Source organism: Lampris incognitus, chromosome 14, assembly GCF_029633865.1.
Source record: "Lampris incognitus isolate fLamInc1 chromosome 14, fLamInc1.hap2, whole genome shotgun sequence".
Classification (NCBI taxonomy): domain Eukaryota; kingdom Metazoa; phylum Chordata; class Actinopteri; order Lampriformes; family Lampridae; genus Lampris; species Lampris incognitus.
In genome coordinates this window covers 11,564,469-11,584,254 of record NC_079224.1, presented here as the reverse complement: position 1 = coordinate 11,584,254, position 19,786 = coordinate 11,564,469, and the positions used below count along the sequence as shown (strand labels likewise).

The 19,786-nt window shown below is 48.4% G+C and overlaps 1 protein-coding gene across 1 annotated transcript; it reads right to left on the bottom strand.

Annotated features, from left to right (window-relative positions):
- Window positions 1-3: 3 nt before the first annotated feature.
- Window positions 4-19,600, bottom strand: gipc2 (GIPC PDZ domain containing family, member 2). The gene is made up of 6 exons (XM_056292679.1): window positions 19,032-19,600; window positions 7,628-7,813; window positions 4,035-4,215; window positions 2,739-2,851; window positions 2,305-2,386; window positions 4-1,507 (listed from the first exon to the last, which is right to left on the bottom strand). Exons 1-6 carry the CDS (start codon window positions 19,311-19,313, stop codon window positions 1,356-1,358), a joined length of 996 nt encoding a protein of 331 aa, XP_056148654.1. The 5' UTR covers window positions 19,314-19,600; the 3' UTR covers window positions 4-1,355.
- Between the last annotated feature and the right edge of the window lie 186 nt (window positions 19,601-19,786).

Here is a 19,786-nt window from a genome sequence, read left to right as displayed (position 1 = left end):
CTGCAGAGGTTTTATACATTTTAATTGCCATTTCATGAAATTAGTCAACATCAATCACACGATAATAGTTTCGTCTTTTATTCTCTAACAAACATTAATGATCCCTCGTGTGCGACTGTCTCGAATCATCCGACTAAGCCTCAAACAGTCAACATGGATATATGACGACAGGAAAGGGAGTGACGTCACGCACGATTTTCAGATTTCATTTCAGTGATTTTGAATGCGAAGTCTCGCGGGGTGAGTGCACGTGAGCCGCCGAGTCGTATTCAGGACCGTCGGCCTTCACGAAACGGGACAAATCGACTAGGTTTTACGACGAGGCCGCGTCTCAACGGGGCACACACACTTTCCAGCATACATGGAAAAAACAATATAAATTACAGGAAAAACAACACAAGCATCTATCATACTAAGAGCATGTACAAAAAGAAAGGAATGTTTGTTTGGAAATGTGTCATTTAGGTGTTCGAACCCTCCGTTCTCTCGCTGGGATTCTGCAGACTTCTTCCGGCTGCAGACTGATGGTGGCAAGGCTGAGATGATTACAGATAAAGAAAAAAAGAAATCACACCACATACAACGATACAAGAGACATCAGTTCGACCATGAGAGCAGAGGTCCGAGGTTTTCCCAGCAAGAGGTCATTTAGATTTTAAGTCCTACAGCAGCCCATAAACCAGTAGAAAGGGGACGGGGAATGCGAGGTTTACACTAATTACATAATTACACAATTCTACCATTAGAAAAATCGCAGCGATCGGACATAAGAAATAGTTTAAAAAAGCCTATAAAAGCTGAGAGGTACCTGTCACGTGACTATTCAAATTTACCAGTGTTATAAAGAAGTGCAATTAAAACCGAGTGAATGATTTACAGTTCATCTTGTAGGAGGCATGTGTTTTTAACCCGGTGTGAGGGACTACCGGCTAGTTTTGTTCAGACGGGACGGTGTCATGTGACCTGAATAACGGTCAGTGATCCTGTCTTTGAGGGGGGTTAAGACAAGGCTACACAGCTCGTGCAACTGATGACCAAATCTTACAGATAACGGTACGGGGAAGTGTACGGACAGGGTAATGGAGCTCCACGTTCTGGTAATATGAAGGCTGTCTGGGTTTGTGAATGTAATGTAATGTAATGTGAATGCATCGTGTATGCTCCCCCTTAACTACAGCTAATGCATTAAGACACTAGCTCCATGTGCAGCACTAACTGAAGAACGGAGTGGCGTTCAAGAACACTACATCCAGCCCTCCGTCGCGCGGGCTGGATTGATTCCCGTTGGTTTCTGAGGCTATGTGTTGGGAACGGCAAGGGAAAGGGAGTATGAGGCAAGTTGGTGCGTTTCGAGCTCAAAATCGTCCTTGCTTGGCATCGCCGATCGCGCCCCAGACGTCGAAGACAAACTCGTCCGGAAAGGCGAAGTCTCCGAGGGCCTCGTCCAGCGCCATGGCAAATTCGTCTGGGTTCTTCTTGTCGCGGCCCACCTCAACCATAGTGGCAGCTGGAGGAGGGAAGGGTGGGGCGGTTAGTCTGCTACTTTAACAGCTGCAGGGTTTAAAGATTAGATGTCCTCCCATTCCCACCCATAACCTCTCACTGTCAGGTTTGATGTGCAGGTTTTTCTTGCCTCGCACATTCATTAACCACAAACTACACATCTTTTTTTTTGGGGGGGGGGGTTACCCCCTTTTTCTCCTCAATTGTATCCGGCCAATTACTCCACTATTCCGAGCCATCCCGGTTGCTGCTCCACCCCCTCTGCCGATCCAGGGAGGGCTGAAGACTACCACACGCCTCCTCCGATACATGTGGGGTCGCCAAACGCTTCTTTTCACCTGACAGTGAAGAGTTTCACCAGGGGGACGTAGCACGTGGGAGGATCACGCTATTCCCCCCAGTAACCCCTCCCCCCTGAACAGGCACCCCGATCGACCAGAGGAGGTGCTAGTGCAGCGACCAGGACACATACCCACATCCGGCTTCCCACCCGCAGACACGGCCAATTGTGTCTGCAGGGACGCCCGACCAAGCCAGAGGTAACACAGGGATTCGAACCAGCGATCCTCGTGTTGGTAGGCAATGGAATAGACTGCCACGCTACCCGGACGCCCCATGTTTTGTTTTTATTACATGTTAATCTTTTTCATTTGTCTACATGTTGGAAATAAAACATTCATTCATTCGAATCTGCCGGTGAACTACTTTCAAATTCCTCAACGACAAAACTGCAAAATGGTGTCGACGACACACAAATACCGGCTCGGATAATTTCATGGTCACCGACGAGAATATACACACCGAGCTCCGTGTCCCTGATGCCCATGTAGCTCTCCAGGAGGTCGTCCACTTTTCGAACCGCCTTCTCCTCGAACTCCGTCGGCTGGAAGACAGAGAGGCACACCACTGCATTACTTTACAGGGTTAAGGGGGAAACTGCAGATGTGCAAAACATCTGTATTGTCACACTGGTACAGCTAACTATACTGCTAATCTACTAATGTATGCTCTGGGTGATCATCTATAAGCTAGCCATGAATCTGTACCACGTGGTTTGTTCTTAATTGTTTGTCGTTGTTGTTTTGCTGAGACCTGCAGCTCCTGTATACCGACGAGATCTATAACACGCAACTCTCAACGTGTGTTGGGAGCGGCAGAAACATTTCCGCTTTCCGAAATAAAGCCGCGGACAACGCTCGTGTCAGTTGTCAGCTTAGCAATACAGAGACACTTACCATCTCCTCCACAGTCGCGGGGCCCTTGGAACGCAATCTCAGGGTCCCTTTCCCCGTGCCGACCTTGTTCTCACTGGCAGGTTTGGCACCCTTCGACCTGGGCTCAAGCATTTCTGGTAATCACAAAAGTAGTGAAGATGACCCGCTGCCCACAAGGTGCCACTTCAGCAACATGTGAACAAACACTTCCGAGTTGCAAATAAGTCGAAATTAAATTATTGTTTATTATTCCCCCCCTTTTTTCCCCCCCAATTGCATCCGGCCAATTACCCCACTCTGCCGAGCCGTCCCAGTCACTGCTCCGCCCCCTCTGCTGCTCCGGGGAGGGCTGCAGACTACCACATGCCTCCTCCGATACATGTGGAGTTGCCAGCCGCTTCTTTTCACCCGACGGTGAGTAGTTTCGCCAGGGGGACGTAGCGCGTGGGAGGATCACGCTATTCCCCCCCAGCCCCCCCAACAGGTGCCCCAACTGACCAGAGGAGGCGCTAGTGCGGCGACCAGGACACATACCCGAATTCGGCTTCCCACCCGCAGACCCGGCAAATTGTGTCTGAAGGGACACCCGACCAAGCCAGAGGTAACACAGGGATTCGAACCGGTGATCCCTGTGTTGGTAGGCAATGGAACAGACCACTACGCTACCCGGACACCCAACATTATTGTTTATTATTAAAGCTCCAAGTCCATTTAAGACCTCTGCTCACAGTGGTTGGGTTTTCCATGACAAAATTAATTAGCAGCAGCACACATAGCATGTAAACCATCCATCCATCCACCCATCCAGCCATCCATCCATTCTGTCTATACCCACTTAAACCAATTCAGGGTTGCAGGGGGCTGGAGGCTCTTCCAGCAGGTAGGTGGAAGGCAGGGAGACACCTTGGACAGGTCACCAGTCCATCCTTGCCCCCCCCACACACACACCATTCACACATATGGGCAATTTAGGGACCCCAATTCACCTAATGTGCATGTCTTTAGACTGCGGGAGGAAACCCCCACAAACATGGGGAGAACATGCAAACATCACACAGATGGGCTGGAATCAAACTCAGGATCCTCTTGCTGTGAAGCAAAAGCTTCACACTAACCACCAAGCCAACATGCCGCCTACAGCGTGAACACACACTGATCAAATGAGGAGTGTATATCTGGAGAGTAGTCTAAAAATACACACTATCCTGTTTTGCTCTATGTCTCCGTCCCTGTATCCCCTTGGACCGTTACGTCCTCCTTCCCCCGACCTAGTTGTTGCTATTTCACAGTTGTACGCACGTCCGGAATACGACTCACCAAAGGCCTTCATGGGCTCGACCAGTTTGAGGGTGAAGGTCTTGTCTCTGGGCAGCTCCTTCAGCATGCGGGCCACTTCGTAATGCCGCGTCCCGACTATGTTGCGTCCGTTGATGCACTCTAAGTGGTCCCCGACGCAGATCACCTTCACCCCGTCCACCACGCTCCCATCTTTGATTCGCTGATGAGTCAAGGAGCAACAGGAAACAGAGAATACACTGAGAGGTTAAGTGGCAAAAATTATGTCTCTTCATCTTATGTTTCATGAAATATGAGATTTGTCCCGTCCTATCGTATTTATTTGCCTTATGTGTTCTGTGGAGTGTTTGTGTGTTTAAATGTTGCCTCTGCTACACAACAATTGCCCCTCTGGGGACAAATAAAACCTACTTTTTTTTGGGATTTTCCCTCACTTTTTCTCCCCAATTGTACCTGGCCAATTACCCCACTCTTCCAAGCTGTGCCGGTCGCTGCTCCACCCCCTCTGCTGATCTGGGGAGGGCTGCAGACTATCACATGCCTCCTCTGATACATGAGTCGCCAGCCGCTTCTTTTCACCTGACAGTGAGGAGTTTCACCAGGGGGACTTAGCGTGTGGGAAGAGCACGCTATCCCCCCCCCCCCAACAGGTGCCCTGACCGACCAGAGGAGGCGCTAGTGCAGTGACCAGGACACATACCCACATCTGGCTTCCCACCCGCAGACACAGCCAATTGTGTCTGTAGGGACACCCGACCAAGCCGGAGATAAGACGGGGATTCAAACCAGCGATCCCTGTGTTGGTAGCCAATGGAATAGACCGCCACACCACCCCAACGCCCCCCTGTATGTGTTTCTATGTATGGAATTTGTGTGTGTGTGTGTAGGAGGTGCTTTAGCAGAGATAGTTTCAGAAAATACTTCCAAAAAGGAACACGCATTTGTGAGACAAATATAACCACCTATTTCCAGCATCTACACTGCATGGGTATGGGAATGGGAATGAACCATTCTTGGCCTGTTTTTCCTTTGGACGACAAAACATTCCCTACACCTCACTTTGTCTTCAAATCAGCTCGCTGACTCCGGCCACCTGAGCTCTGGGCTGACCGCTACCCGATCTTCCTCCAGCTCTAAATCCTCTCCTGACCAATGTGTAAGACACGGGATAGCTCAAAACCCTCCACTCCGAATACAAGCCCTGCGTTATTAGTACCCATGCAAGTTGTAAAATAAGCATAAAGAAGTCCCATATTCAGATGCAAGACTCTTCAAAAAAGGCTTGGAGCTCAAAGAGGTACTTTTTAAGAAACGTAAAAGTGCTTGTTGAACACTGACGGGTTAATCAGGAAATGCGGTCGGGACACCCTGATGCAATGCTGCCTAAGCATCACAGGAAGGCACACATGAGCCGCTGGGTCTGGCGCAGATTAATTTAGACCAAACAAGCTTACTAGACCAAACTCCATTAACTAAATGAAATCCCCCCCCAAGTTCAAAACTGAACAATCTGCCGAGAAAACGTTCGGGACCTTACTCCCCATATGGACGGTATCCCACTTAATAAAATCTTCCTTCTTTTACTGCTGGTGCCTAAAACTTCCCCCTACTGTGGGGCTACGCATAACCTAGCGGGTAAGAGAAGCGAACCAGTAGCAAAAAGAGTTGCTGGTTCCAATCCCATGAACGGCTGGGTCATTAAAACTGAACCTGGACTGATAAATGGAGCCGCACTTCTTTCAGGATCCCTGGTTAGAGCAGTGTACCGCTGTGCCCTTTGACCTTCACTAGTGACGCTACACATACAAGTCAGCAAAATGGTGAATTTCCATGGTTTCAAATGGATTAACAAAGTTCAACACTTACTGTTGTCACATGAGGAATTTGATATGTAGGTAATTTGATTAACACGGTAATCAGCTCATTGTATATACAGGTCATCAGACCAATCAGAATGACCAACACACGGGGTCCTTCTTTGGTATTTAGACATCCTGTAGATGTTCGCGGTACACGGATCCGATTGTTTTACTAAACATGACTGTCATAATGGGTGTGCTATTCAAATCCCCTCTTAAAAACTTGGGCAAGCTTGTAATGTAATGAATATTATTTTTTTCAATGTTTTGCCTTTTTTAGCCTCAGCTTATATTGCTTTTATCTTGTATTGCCCTTTTATTTGTATCAGTTTACAAGTATGTTTGCATTAATTTGAATGTTAAGGTACTTTATACCGCGGTGGAGGAACCAGGTCCAGGAAGTGAAAGTCCTAACCGAGTCTTTGCATTTGCCGTGTACTAAACCAGCCGACTCTAATCAACGCCATTCTTCTGCTAGGGAGGGGAAACCAGTTCATGAAACCAGCTGGTTTAGTACAGAATACGCGGTTAGGACTTTTTATTTTCTGGACCTGGGGCCTCATGTATCAACTGTTACTATGGGCAAATTGGTGTGTACACACCCATGGGATTTTTCAGCCCTGAAGTTTGTCTCAGAGACCAGTGTAGAAGAACCTGGGTAACCCCTGAATTTAGACACCGATTGGCTAACACTGACATCTTTGCAGACCTGGGTGACTGCTCATTTCAAGAGGTAGACAATAGATGTTAGGAGGAAGGAATTACAAATAACCATCATGCTTTTCCGCTGTCTGTCAGACAAACTTGAGGGTTAAAAAATTCCATGGGTGTGTACACACAAATTTGCCCATAGTAACAATTGATACATGAGGCCCCTGGTGTGTCCACCACCATTTACAGTAATGTGGGGTTAGCATTAATGCCCAAATATCTTGTCCTGTTTATTACGCAGAGACAAATTCCTTGTTACTTTGGTTGCTATGGCAATAAATTATTAAAAATGATTTCAGTTGTTATCACACTGTTTTATTTGTTTTGGCTAACTGATAGCCAAGACACGGTCCATTCTACGGATTCCATCATACAGTGACATTCAACATCATTGCTCTTATCCAAAGGGTTAAAGGTTTTTTTTAGGGAGTTGTTCCTTATCCGATGCGAGGGTCTGAGGCAGGGGTGGGCAATCTTATCCAGAAAGGGCCGGTGTGGGTGCAGGTCTTTGTTCCAACCAAGCAGTTAGACACCTGTGTCTCCTAATCAAGTTCCTCAGCAAAGACTCTACCGGTTGATTAGTGGGATCAGGACTGTAACTGCTTGGTTGGAACCAAAACCGGCACCCACACCGGCCCTTTCTGGATAAGATGGCCCACCCCTGGTAAGGACATGATGTTGTGTTGCTGTAAAGCCCACTGAGGCAAATTTATAATTTCTGATATTGGGCTATAGAAATAAAACTGACTTGACTTGACCTCCAATAAACGAAACAGCTGAGCAAGCTTCATCTCCGATATCGTCACAAATCTTACAAAACAGCCAAAAAGACATCCACTCAAGTATTGGCGAACATAATACATTTACATAGCGCTGCTGATCTTCAAGGGAACCCAAGAAACCCCGGGCCCTCGAGGAGGGACACACCAAGGAGCTGCATCTGTTTCGTGTTGCTAAAACCCTCGTCTTCCTCCTGGCCTCACTACGTTATGTTCAGTGGGTTGCTCTTCATATCCATCTGTGTGAGACTTCGCTATTCCTCACCTTTATGAAGGCGTAGCCTGCCCCGTTGTCGGTGATGGTGAGGCCCAGGGCATCCTCGGACTTGAACACCTCCACCTCCTTCTTGATGCCCTTGATGTGGGCAAAGATGAAATCCTCCAGGCCGATCTGCCCCCCAAGCAGCTTCTCCATGTCAATCTTGTGGGTGTTCAGGGTGCAGAACAGGATCTGCACACAGACACGCAGGCATGCATGTTACACCCACATACATGGACATAAATAATGTAAACAAACAAAGCTTATAGTACATCTGATGAGGATGAAACCAAAGGAAAAGATGTCTTAGAGCAAGTGCTGCCGTCTAACCAAACTATTTCATGGGCACTGAGTAACGTGATGTGTGAGAATTTTTATAGCCCGTCGGTGGTTAGCGTGGTAGGAAAGCCTACAAAGGGCAAATGTTTCTTGAGTAGGAGCTAAAAAGAATCTTGCTTTTTCTGGTGATTTGATAGATTCTGTCTATCCGCCACACGGGGATGAAATTCTTTCTATTCTCAGTCAAAGCTGGAAAACCCGAGGTTGACGTAAAAACACGTTTTATCTGGGCGTAAACAGCAGTGCCCTATGTCTTGCATGCTTAACAGTGGAAACTTTACTTTGGCTGAGTTATGCATTCCCCACCTCAAAAAAACCAAAAAGAAAACAAAACAATGTCATCACATAGTTTTAGGGGCAACAAAGGCTCTATACTCCCTTCCCGTGCAGATTGTACTGTCTCAAACCATGACCAAGGCTGCGACAAACTGAACTGGGGGGGGGGGGTGACCTTGCCTACTTGTACCATTATACAGTGAAAATCTGGCTTCCCGGCCGGCACCGTCTTAGCTGGACAGTGAGGCGTGGAGCGACGCGATCACTCAGGAATCAGGATCAGGAACACTTTCGTGTACTCAAGAACACACATACTAACTAACTAACGTAGTGTATCTAAACTAACACATATATCCAAACTAAAAAAAAAAAAAAATCACTGTCCAAGGGTACGAACGCCAGCCAGGATGACTGTCGGAACTGCCGGTCTGCATGGGCTAGCAGTTAGCTTAGCCTGCCTGCTAGACCATCTCGCCCATGTTGCCAGATCAACGGGAACATGATATAATAGCTTCCTGATTTAACAGCCTTTCAAGCCGGAGCTGGCCAACGAGAGCCGGGGGGCAGAGGGTGGTGTGTGGTGAATCATTTATTCCGCTCTAACTTGCCCAGAAAAAGAGCGCACCAGGCTCTTAATAAGTTTTCTTTTAATTGCAATTCCTCTCTAATAACGAGGACAGCCATAACACACCCACACACACACACACACACGTTTGCTCTTATGCAAGTTGCACGTGTGGTTTGGCGTTAGGCTGCTTGGGGAGGGTCAGCTCAGCGCAGGCCTTCTGAACAGCTACAAACCAGAACATACTGCACCAACTTCCGGATGGCGTGTAAAGAAGCAACTAATACCTATTGGTCCATCACAGGGATGACCTTTGTGCAAGCGAATAAAGCTCTGCCAGCAAAACCCTACCTTATTTGGCCTCTTTTGTGTACCAGCACGCACCCAGCGCACACACACACACACACACACACCAGCTGACACAGACACACGCGTTGCCTTGGGTTACCAAAGAATGAAAGAATGGGATTAGAAGAAGGGGTGGGGTGGGTGGGGGGGGGGAGAAAGAGTGAAAGAGAGCATGGCATTGGCAGGGCGGGTAGTTAAACCAAAGCGGACGCTCTGCTCGGCTCTGCTTTCTCTCCCTAATTTGTGTATCCCTGACTCTCCATCTCTCTCTCACTTTCCCTCTCCCTCCCTCTCTCTCTCTCTCTCTCCGCCAACCCTCCCTTCGTTTGAGGACAGCATGCCAGTGAATTACCCATGACTATGTGGGACGAACTGCCGTGGGCTGCCTATGCCCCGTTGCCCAGGTAACCGCTTGCATCAAAGCTCTCCATATCAGACACAGGAAGTCCATCTCCGATTGTTTCCTCGTGCAGGGCGGCTGCGTCCACACACTAGTGTATGCACAGCCCAGCTCGCGGCGCACCATGTCACTGGTTCCCAACTTCTGTCCTCAGAGATGTCCAGTACTGCAGATTTTCTATTCTGCAAAGTGGTAGCCGAATACCGAATTTGACATAGTGAATCGCCGGCTTCTACTGTGTCAGCACTATGGGGACTGGACATTGTTGGCACTGCGCTAAAGTGGTTCAAATCGTACCTGACAGGGAGGTCATACCACGTATTATGGAGGGGTCAGGCGTCCACCCCCTAAAGATCACAACAGGCAGGTCTGAAAGGCTCAGTGCTTGACCCACTTCTTTTCGACTCTTTATACTGCCTCTCTTGGCTCAGTAATCTTTGCACATGGCCCAAGCCCACTTTGTCCTTTCTACCAGGTGACAGTGAGGTGTCGGCTAGGGTTGCTGCCTGCCTTTCTCTGACATATCTGCTTGGATAAGGGACACCTCCATCTCAATTTCCCCAAAACAGAGGTCTTCCCTGCCAATGCCCCTTTCCCCAGGGACATCGATCCAATTCCGGAAAATCGATAATCACTTCCTCCAGTTCCGAGAGGAACCTCGGGGTAACGACCGACAACATATCATCGATCCCTGACCACATTATGGCGGTCTCCCGTTCCCGCCGCTTCGCTCTGTGAGTAACGTTCAAAAAATCAGATTGTCCCTATAAGAACACGGCACTCAGCTCCCACTCAACCCGTTTGCTTTACCTCCGGTAGACTAATATCTGTCCCCTCAGGCAGCGACAAGGTCTAGGTGCAGAATTTTCTCGCACCTGGCCCTAAAATATTTGGGAGGAACTGCCAACTCGCTTACTTCCTTCACGAAAGGCCTAAAAAAAGCTCCTCTTCCAAGCCTAACCTAATCCCTGATGTGATCTCCGGTGGCACGCTGCTATCAATCTGAATTGGCGCCGGCTGTTGCTATTGCACCCGTACTCACTAGAACACCATTAGTATTGGGCCATTTCCTAATTGCACTTCACAGCTTAATTTGCCCGCTTTCTGACTTGTGACAATGTACATCCACTTCATACTCTGATTCCCCTATTCTCTGCCTCTTCACGCTCAAAGGCACACCTACACTACATGCACTCCTGGCTATGATAGGATTGCTATGTAGCGCTCTATGATGTCACATGATGACATGCACATTTATCTGCTACTTGCTGACTGTCTTCTAAGGTGCTTCGGAAAGCGTCTGATAAATGCGTAGATGCAAATGTAGTTTATTATGTTCACCGGTTCTTCTAGGTCTAAAGACTCCCTTATTAGATAGCTGGAAAAACCAGAACAACCGGTACATTTAATTGTGTACTTGCAGAAGAGAAAATCAACAGCACCACGATGTTAATGCTCGGCCATACAAAAAGTATTATTATCACAATAATAGGGAATTCTACACTACATATAAAATCTCCTCACATGTACAAAAATCCCGTTTAAAAATTCAACTAAGGTTGATCAGATTGATATGTTTGGCCGTGTAAAGTATAATCCGTCCATCCATTATCCAAGCCTCTTATCCCAATCGGGGTCGCGAGATGCTGGAGCCTATCCCAGCAGTCATTGGGCGGCAGGCAAGGGAGACACCCTGGACGGGCCGCCAGGCCATCACAGGGCCGACACGTTCACACCTAGGGACAATTTAGTACGGCCGATTCACCTGACCTATATGTCTTTGGACTGTGGGAGGAAACCGGAGCACCCGGAGGAAACCCACGCAGACACGGGGAGAACATGCAAACTCCACGCAGAGGACAACCTGGGATGACCCCCAAGGTTGGACTACCCCGGGGCTCGAACCCAGGACGTTTTTGCTGTGAGGCGACCATGCTAACCACTGCACCACCGTGCCGCCCCATGTAAAGTATAATATCAAACCAAAACTAGTATTCAAATATCACTTCAGCTAATATTTCAGACGTCATTTTGTGAGAAATGTTAGGTAATAGACTCTCGTTGTCATTAATTTAGGCAACAAAAATGTGTATCCCAACGTGACAATATCCGAAGTTCATCCCGAAGCAATACCGTTGAAAGATGATAAATGATAATATTGAATTACTGTCCAATCATACAGGGGTTTCTAAGGACAAATGCACTATGCACTACACCCCCCCTTTCCCCCACCGCCCTGAATCACAGAGACAGCCGCTGTGTCCCCACCCCCACCTGCCTGATGCCACAACTGAACAGCCACATAAGCAAGCAGGTGTTAAAGAGTGGGTGGTGTTCAAGCCCCCCATCTGTTCAACACCATGTAATGGAGAACATCTTCAAACTGCTAGCACTTTACAAATGTGTGACAACTATGTTCTTTCACTTATGCAAGATCTCTCATCATCAGCCGCTTCCAAGGGGTCAGATTGCAGTGGCAGCAAGCTAAGTAGGGCACTCCAGACGTCCCTCTCCCCAAGCAACGCCCTCCAGCTCCTCCTGGGGGATCCCAAGGCGTTCCCAGGCCAGATTATAGTTCCTCCAGTGAGTTCTGGGTCCATCCCGGGGTCTCCTCCCAGTTGGTCCTCCTGGACCAGTCGGGGATGCCAGAAGTCGGCATGCCCCGGTCCCCGCCTTTGCCCGCCGCCCGGCCTACATTACACCCTACCCAGTAGTCATCCCCACGGGTGGTGGCTCCACGGGGGTGATGCAAGATTATGCAAGATTATTCTCACATTTCCCAAGTTTACCCCCACCCCCCTTCATTGGTGCACCTCAGTTATCACTATGAATGAGGGGAAAACAAAGTGCATAACATACATGTGCATATAGTCCATTTTAGTCCACCTATACCTTTTCTTAGTAGCTACGGGCATTGTCGATAAAATGGTGCTCCCCATGCTTTAGTGAACGGGCAAGCTAGACAGACAGGGATGTTTAGGGCCCGGGATGAGATGGCATTGACTGCAAAGCTCAGGGAACAATGTTTCTACCTGAACAACAGCCCCTTCACAGCCTTTTCAACAGGCCTTTTAAGTGGAGAAAGGAAGGCGGGCCGAGCAAACCAAAAGAAGGTTCACATTACAGTGGGGCATAACTCAGAATGTGTAACACTGGGATCGGGTTTTTCCATTCATACCCGATATCCGCCGTGTTTTCTGCATTGCGTAACCGACAGAAGATGCTGACTTGGCCTGCGCTAGGTGCAATTGTCTCGCCATTAAGGGCGGAAATTGTGGTAAATTCAATTATTCATTACAAGATAACGCCCTGAAAAACATTTCTAAGTGACGCATTTAACTTCGAAGGTCCACATCACAGTAGGGGATAACACACATCAGCATTTAAGGCGCTGTAATCATTTACCCCACTGATAAAAGTCTGTAATTCTGGAGATCCGAGGCCACAAGCTCCATCTAGGCCGTGTGTCCGTGCGCATGTGTGTGTTATGCATTTAATTTGTAAACACGTTCTGGGTTTTTTTACGGTAAGGCGGCTGTTGAAAGCCATTCAAGAATAAGAGTTTAAAAGACAAAAGGTGAAACAGTTGCGCAACGATGCGAGGTTCTCCTCCCACACATCACACACCCATTCCACACCACACGGGTGACGACAGATACTGCAGCTTTGTGGAACCTGATGGCTTTTCTTCACATGGGGCTGGTTCTGTCCCTCCCTTCTTCCTTGGTGTGACGTCGTCGCACCGACCCACTGAGAGGCCAATGGGAGCCTCTCCTCTTCCAACAGGATAAAACGAGAAGAAAAACACAAAATGTCGTCGTCGACCCGACAATGGGCAGGCTGTGGTGCCCTGGCAACCCCAGCGCTGCTGGCAAACAACCACTTATATCGCCATCAACCCACTTTGCACTAGTCATTGCTGAGCCTGAACACCTGGGGTCCACGTCTACCGCTGAACACATTCCTTGTTGCTGTCAGAGCTTGTTCCACATGGGCGTGTAGCATGCACACGGTGATAAGCCGTACCCTTTCCCCACCAAAAATGCTGTTTTACAAGCAAACAGGCCTTTGATAAGGTGAATTTATTTTCAAGGTTGCGTGCATCTTGCCGTGAATGTTGGAATCTTGCAATCACTTTGTCATTCCTGCCATTGCAAAACTGTTTCAGGTCTTCTTGTAATCCTACAGGACGTTGCTATTTTTGCACACAAGTCAAAGGATTTTCACTGGATACACAGGCCCATTAAGGTTATGGGGTAAAAAAAAAGCCATTTACTGCAACAGTATTTTTTTTGCTGAAATTAATGATTGATTTTTGCAGAGGCCATCAGAAAGCACTCCTCACGTGAAAGTCCTTCAGCCTCTTCCCATCGGGCCCCTCGTCTCGGATTTTCAATCACAATCACATAATATGGCCACTTCCTCTTAGAGTAGTTAATCTACTTAATATCTGTAATATGAATTCCAGTGAACCCTAGCTGGTTCTGCAATGCTGGCAGTGGCGATGCTGGTCCAATTCTCCAAGTGTTCAGCGACACGCATTTGTTTGACAACAAAGACTGTTGTTTCTGCGTGTGGAACAGCGGGGACCACGGACATTATCCAGACCAAAACATCTGCTGCGCTGCACGTCACCTTGGTGTGAAACAGAACAGTGGCTCACAAGGAAACCTGTCGTGCTCCTCTTCCGATAGTGGTTATTAGCACACTACAGTGCTTACATCATTTCAGACCTACACAAAGAATAGCAAGCTATGAGGTGTCCGGATAGTGTAGTGGTCCATTCCGTTGCCTCCAGCTTGGTCAGGCGTCCCCACAGGCACAATTGGCCGTGTCTGTGGGTGGCAAGCCGGATGTGGGTATGTGGCCTGGTCGCTGCACTAGCATCTCTTCTGGTCAGTCGGGGCGCCTATTCGGGGGGAGGGGGAACTGGGTGGGGGGCAGCGTGATCCTCCCACGCGCTACGTCCCCCTGGTTAAACGCCTCACTGTCAGGTGAAAAGAAGCAGCACATACCACATGTATGGGAGGAGGCATGTGGTAGTCTGCAGCCCTCCCCGGATCGGCAGAGGGGGTGGAGCAGCGACCGGGAAGGCTCGGAAGGAGTGGGGTATTTGGCTGGATACAATTGGGGAGAAAGGTTTTTTTTTTTTTTAAATCAGTAAAAAATCAGAAGAGTAAGCAATAAAAGCAATAGACTCGGCATTTTCACCTATCCAGTATGGAACATAGATCATATCCAGGAGGACGGGCCCAATAGTTTGCAAACTGATGCCTTGTTTGGTTCTCCAGGCATTGGCTTGTATGCCTTGTTTTCTAATCAACTCAATGTGTACGTGTTTTCTGTGCTGGGCAGCAGCCAGAGCTTAAAGACAAGCAGCAGACAGACTCTGGCTCCGTCAAATGAGATTGTTGCACCTAATCCTCCCAGTTAATCAACAAATGTCTGGCTAAGATCTTGGAATGAATGACTCAAACTGAAATACTATGTCTACTGAAGCCTAAGATGCACAGATCCTCTGTTGGAGTTCAGTCCTCTCTCAGCCTTTCCCAGCTTTGACATGGGACTACAGGCTGGTAGTGTAAAACACAAACAAGGCGCAAGGTCTGCTTGAGTATTTAGTCAAAATCAAGGCAGATGGGCCTTTTGCTCGTGATCAGGGAGCGCGCTAGCAGTAAACAGGCGAACAGGCCACAAAAAATCCCACTGCCACACCTCAAACTTGTACTCTTTCAGCCCGGGCAATAAACAGACTTTGACCTGCGCCATTTGAAGACTCATGTAATGACCTCATGTAAAGAATGAAGCCATTCTGTACAGCACGATGGCTGAACACACACTCAAATCAAACACTGAGTTGATATTGGTGGATTAAAAAGTATAATTTAATTACGTGACTTGAACTGTAAGTAAGATCCGGCATCACTGCCAGCATTCATGTCGTATTTGGTTACTTGTTGAGGAGTTTCTGCATCAGAGCCAACATGATTAATTCCAGTACATTAGCCACAACTGGCAAATAAAACGGACTCTAATGACGGTGCCATAAAGTTTAAGTGTGAGACAAGGATTACAGTTGTCTGAAATACGATGCGCTGTCAACTGCCCTGAAGTCTGTCTTGAAAGAAACACTGCATTTGAGCCTCGCAGTGTAAACAGAGCCGACCACACCATTGTCGACATAATTCATGTAAGGCGCATAAAACTCTATCCCAACCTCAAGTGTCTCGAAGACTTGGCCCCACACAACCACAGCTGCGGTTTTTGGGTGGCGCCCTGTGTTGGTTGGAGATCATGTTACTTGTTGTATTCAAATCCCATATGGACAATGAAGCCAGACTCAGCTGGGCTAGATGTAGGTGCAATACTCAGCTAAGTGTCTGAGGATGACAAAGTCCCTCTGATCACCACGGCACGGCACAGCACGGCATGGCCCGGCACAGCACTTATCGCCATCTGATTAGCACCTGATCTGTGTCAATACGGTTTTGGCTGTTGTCCCGAGAGTGGAAATTTCAGTGGTCTCACTTACTTTATCCTATGAAAAGCAGTTTTGTTAAATATACAGTAACAGGCATAAAAAGCACACTTGTAAAAATAATTTCTTTCCACGGTCTTTTTCTCATATCTTCTCAGTTTAAGAATTTGTAAAAATGTTATGTTTTTAATTTTTTGCCATGTATTTTCTTCATGTCATGGGGTTGAGAAATCTGATGAAACTAATTTAAGGTCCTCACTGTATTTACAAAATGAAACATGTATCAGCTGGAAATCCCAAATTCCTATCTTAACCCCGAAGCTGCCCCCCCTCTTTTTGTAAATTGATGATAAACTATTTTCATCCAACTGCACCAGTAACATTTCCTCCTCCGTTTTGTTTCTGCAGAATGGGTGTGAACCAGGTTAATTGGCACCGCAGAGTGTTTTGGCAGTGTTTTTGGAGGGAGGAGGCACGGGGCAGTGCTGCTCCCCCGGGGTTGGTCTGCGCCACGTTATCTGAACAGATTTCAGGCTGTGCCCACCGGGCCGGACGTCAGGGACTTCCCGTGGAAGAGGCTGTGAGGTTCAGCCAACGCCTCCATCACATCAGCCTCTCTTTCTCTGTCTGTGTCAGTCTGGTATCTCGAGAGGTCTCCACACTATCAATGCTAACCAGCTGATATTCCGTATGTGTAAGAAGCTCCTCTTTCTCCACAACAGTGAAGTGCTTGTCTCCAGCAAAAGGAGATGCCAGGAGGCATTTCTCATACTCAAACAAGCTCTAACAGAGATAAAAGTCTCAAGAATGAAGATAGACATGATGAAGAAAGGGGGGGGGGCATCCCTGTCAGAGGAAAAAAAAAAGATCCATTTTGTACTTAACAAAGGAACACACACACACACACACACACATATATATATATATATATATATATATATATACACACACACACACACAGAGTGATGAGACAAAACATTATGACCACCTCCCTAATATGCTGTTGGTCCTCCATGTGCCACCAAAACAGCACCGACCCACCGAAGCATGGACTCTACAAGACCCCTGAAGGTGTCCTGTGGTATCTGGCACCAAAACATTAGCAGCAGATCCTTCAAGCCCTGCAAGGCGGAGCCGCCATGAATCGGATTTGTCGGTCCGGCACACCCCAAAGATACTCAATCGGATTGAGATCTGGAGAATCTGGAGGCCAAGGCAACACCTTGAACACTTCGTGTTCCTCAAACCATTCCCGAACAATGTGTGCAGGGTGGCAAGGCGCATTATCCTGCTGAAAGAGGCCACTGCTATCTGCAATGATGCTTATGCCCACATGAATGGCTGGACCCAGGGTTTCCCAGCAGAACATTGCCCACAGCATCACACTCCCTCCACCGGCTTGTCGTCTTCTCACAGTGCATCCTGGTTCCATCACTTCCCCAGGTAAATGGCGTGATCTAAAAGAAACGGGATTCATCGGACCAGGCGACCTTCTTCCACCGCTCCAAGGTCCAATTCTGATGCTTGCATGCCCATTGTAGGTGCTTTTGATGGGGGACAGGGGTCAAAATGGGCACTCTGACCGGTCTGCAGCTATGCAGCAGGGTGTAATGCACTGTATGTTGTGACACACTCCCCCTGTAACCATCATTAAAATTTTGTGACTTGTGCCACAGTAAACCTTCTGTCGGTTCAGACAAACAGGATAGCCTTTGTTGCCCTCTTGCATTGATGAGCCTTGGGTGCCCAACACCCTGTCACCAGTTTGTGGTTTGTTCCTCCTGGGACCACTGTTGGCAGGTACTCACCACTGCTGACTGGGAGCACCCCACAAGCCTTGCCATTTCAGAGATGCTCTGACCCAGTCGTCTGACCATAACAAGCCGGCCCTTGTCAAAGGTGCTCAGGTCTTTATTCCTGCATCCAACACGGTGACTATGAGAACTGATTGTTCGCTTACCATCTAGTCTCCCATGACCTTGACATCTGCCCTTGTTTGGAGATGATCAACGTTATTCGGTTCACCTGTGAGTGGTCATAATGTTTTGGTTCATCATTGTTTGTATGTATGTGTGTGTGTGTGTGTGTGTGTATATATATATATATATATAAAATAAATCAAACTTATATAGCACTTTTCTAACTCTCAAAGTCGCTTTACAATAAACGGTGGTGAAACAAGGCAACAGATAAACATAACACAAACATATTATGAGGTGAGTCAGTACGTACTTCCTTCCATACAAGTTTGAGGACATGTCTGCACAGATGACATGGAGACATATTCCTGGTGCAGTTAGCACAGCCAGTGACAACGTTGATTCTTCTAAGCATCAGTGTTAGATGGTAGAAGTACCACTGCTGGCTGGCTGGTAGAGGGGCAGGAGAAGGCCCGGGGGGGGAGGCCCATGCCCCCCCCCCCGGCTCCCACTGTATGTGTCCCGGGCTGACAGCAGGCTGCCTGGCCGGCCTATCTAGTCAAGCTCAGGGTGACAACAGATGAGCATGGCGAACTCGCGGATTCCGGGGCCGAAGAAGAGCATTAAAGAGTCTCAGGGCAGAAGGTTCTGCACTTGCCCCTGGATGTAAAACGCAGCAATGGCGTTGGAACAAATTACAAAAAGACTTAAAAAAAACACCGTATTCCCTAGGGGGATCCTAAAGGGCTTATTTGTTTAGTGATGTTTTTTTATGTGTATCCACTGAGCTGGGTGCCTAACAACTGGAAGGGAGTCTATAACTTCTTTTTTTCTTTGTATAGCCATACTGAGAGAGAAGGGTGGGTATCTTATGATTAGCCCACGTAAGCAGGTATGTAAATGAGCATCATTCCGCCGACGGCGGTGAGATTCAAGGGCGCGCGCGGAAGGTGCGCGGGGTATGCGCAACAAGGGTGCGCCGTAACACAAACAACTTTTTTTTTCTTTTTTTTTAAATCGTTGAAATCGCACGAAACGCCGCCGTCTAAACTTCATCGGGGGTGGGGGGGGGGGGCGAAACTTACCTCGGGCGGGCTGATATTAAACGCCTCGGCTATGCGTCCGTACAGCTCTTTGACGTTGGTGAAGCCCTCTATCCTGCCGGTGGGGCTGCCGTGCGCCAGCTGCGTGTGGAACACCAGCTTCGGCCGCAGGCCGGCAGGTGGAGGCGGGAGTCCGGCGCCGTTGGCGGCGGACTTGGCCGCGCTCGCGCCTCCCGCGTGCCCGCCGCCGAGCTCCTCGTTTTCCACCAGGTTCGAGCTCTCCTTCGTCGACTTGTTCTTCTTTTTCCACGGCCCCAAAGGCATCTTGGCGTAAATCCGCTGAGGAGTAGGCGGGGGTGGGGGTGGGTTGGGTGGTGGGGGGGTGTGCCGCTAAAGCATTGAAATGGCTACCTGCTCTGCAAACCTTAAACCCCCCCCCGTTCTCGGCTGCACTGCTCCTCCTAACCTGAGACTTGACTTTTTTGTTCCTCGACAGGGACTCGGGGCTTGATCGCAAATAAAAGCTCTGAATATTCAACAGGTGGGTGGCGGACTTGGGATACGTCTTGCTCGCAGCCCCGTCTGCCTGTCTGTCCGTCCGCCCGCCCGCCTGTCTGTCTGACACACAGCAGACTGCCGGCCGGGCGAAAAACAATAGGGACACTGTTTGAGTGTGCCGGCCGCGCATGCGCAGTGGGAGGGAGCCCAGCTAGCTTGATGCGCACCAAAACCCGATCGGTCCACCTGTACGCCACAAATATTAGGTGTCAGCCGTGGTTAAAGAGATTATCTGAATG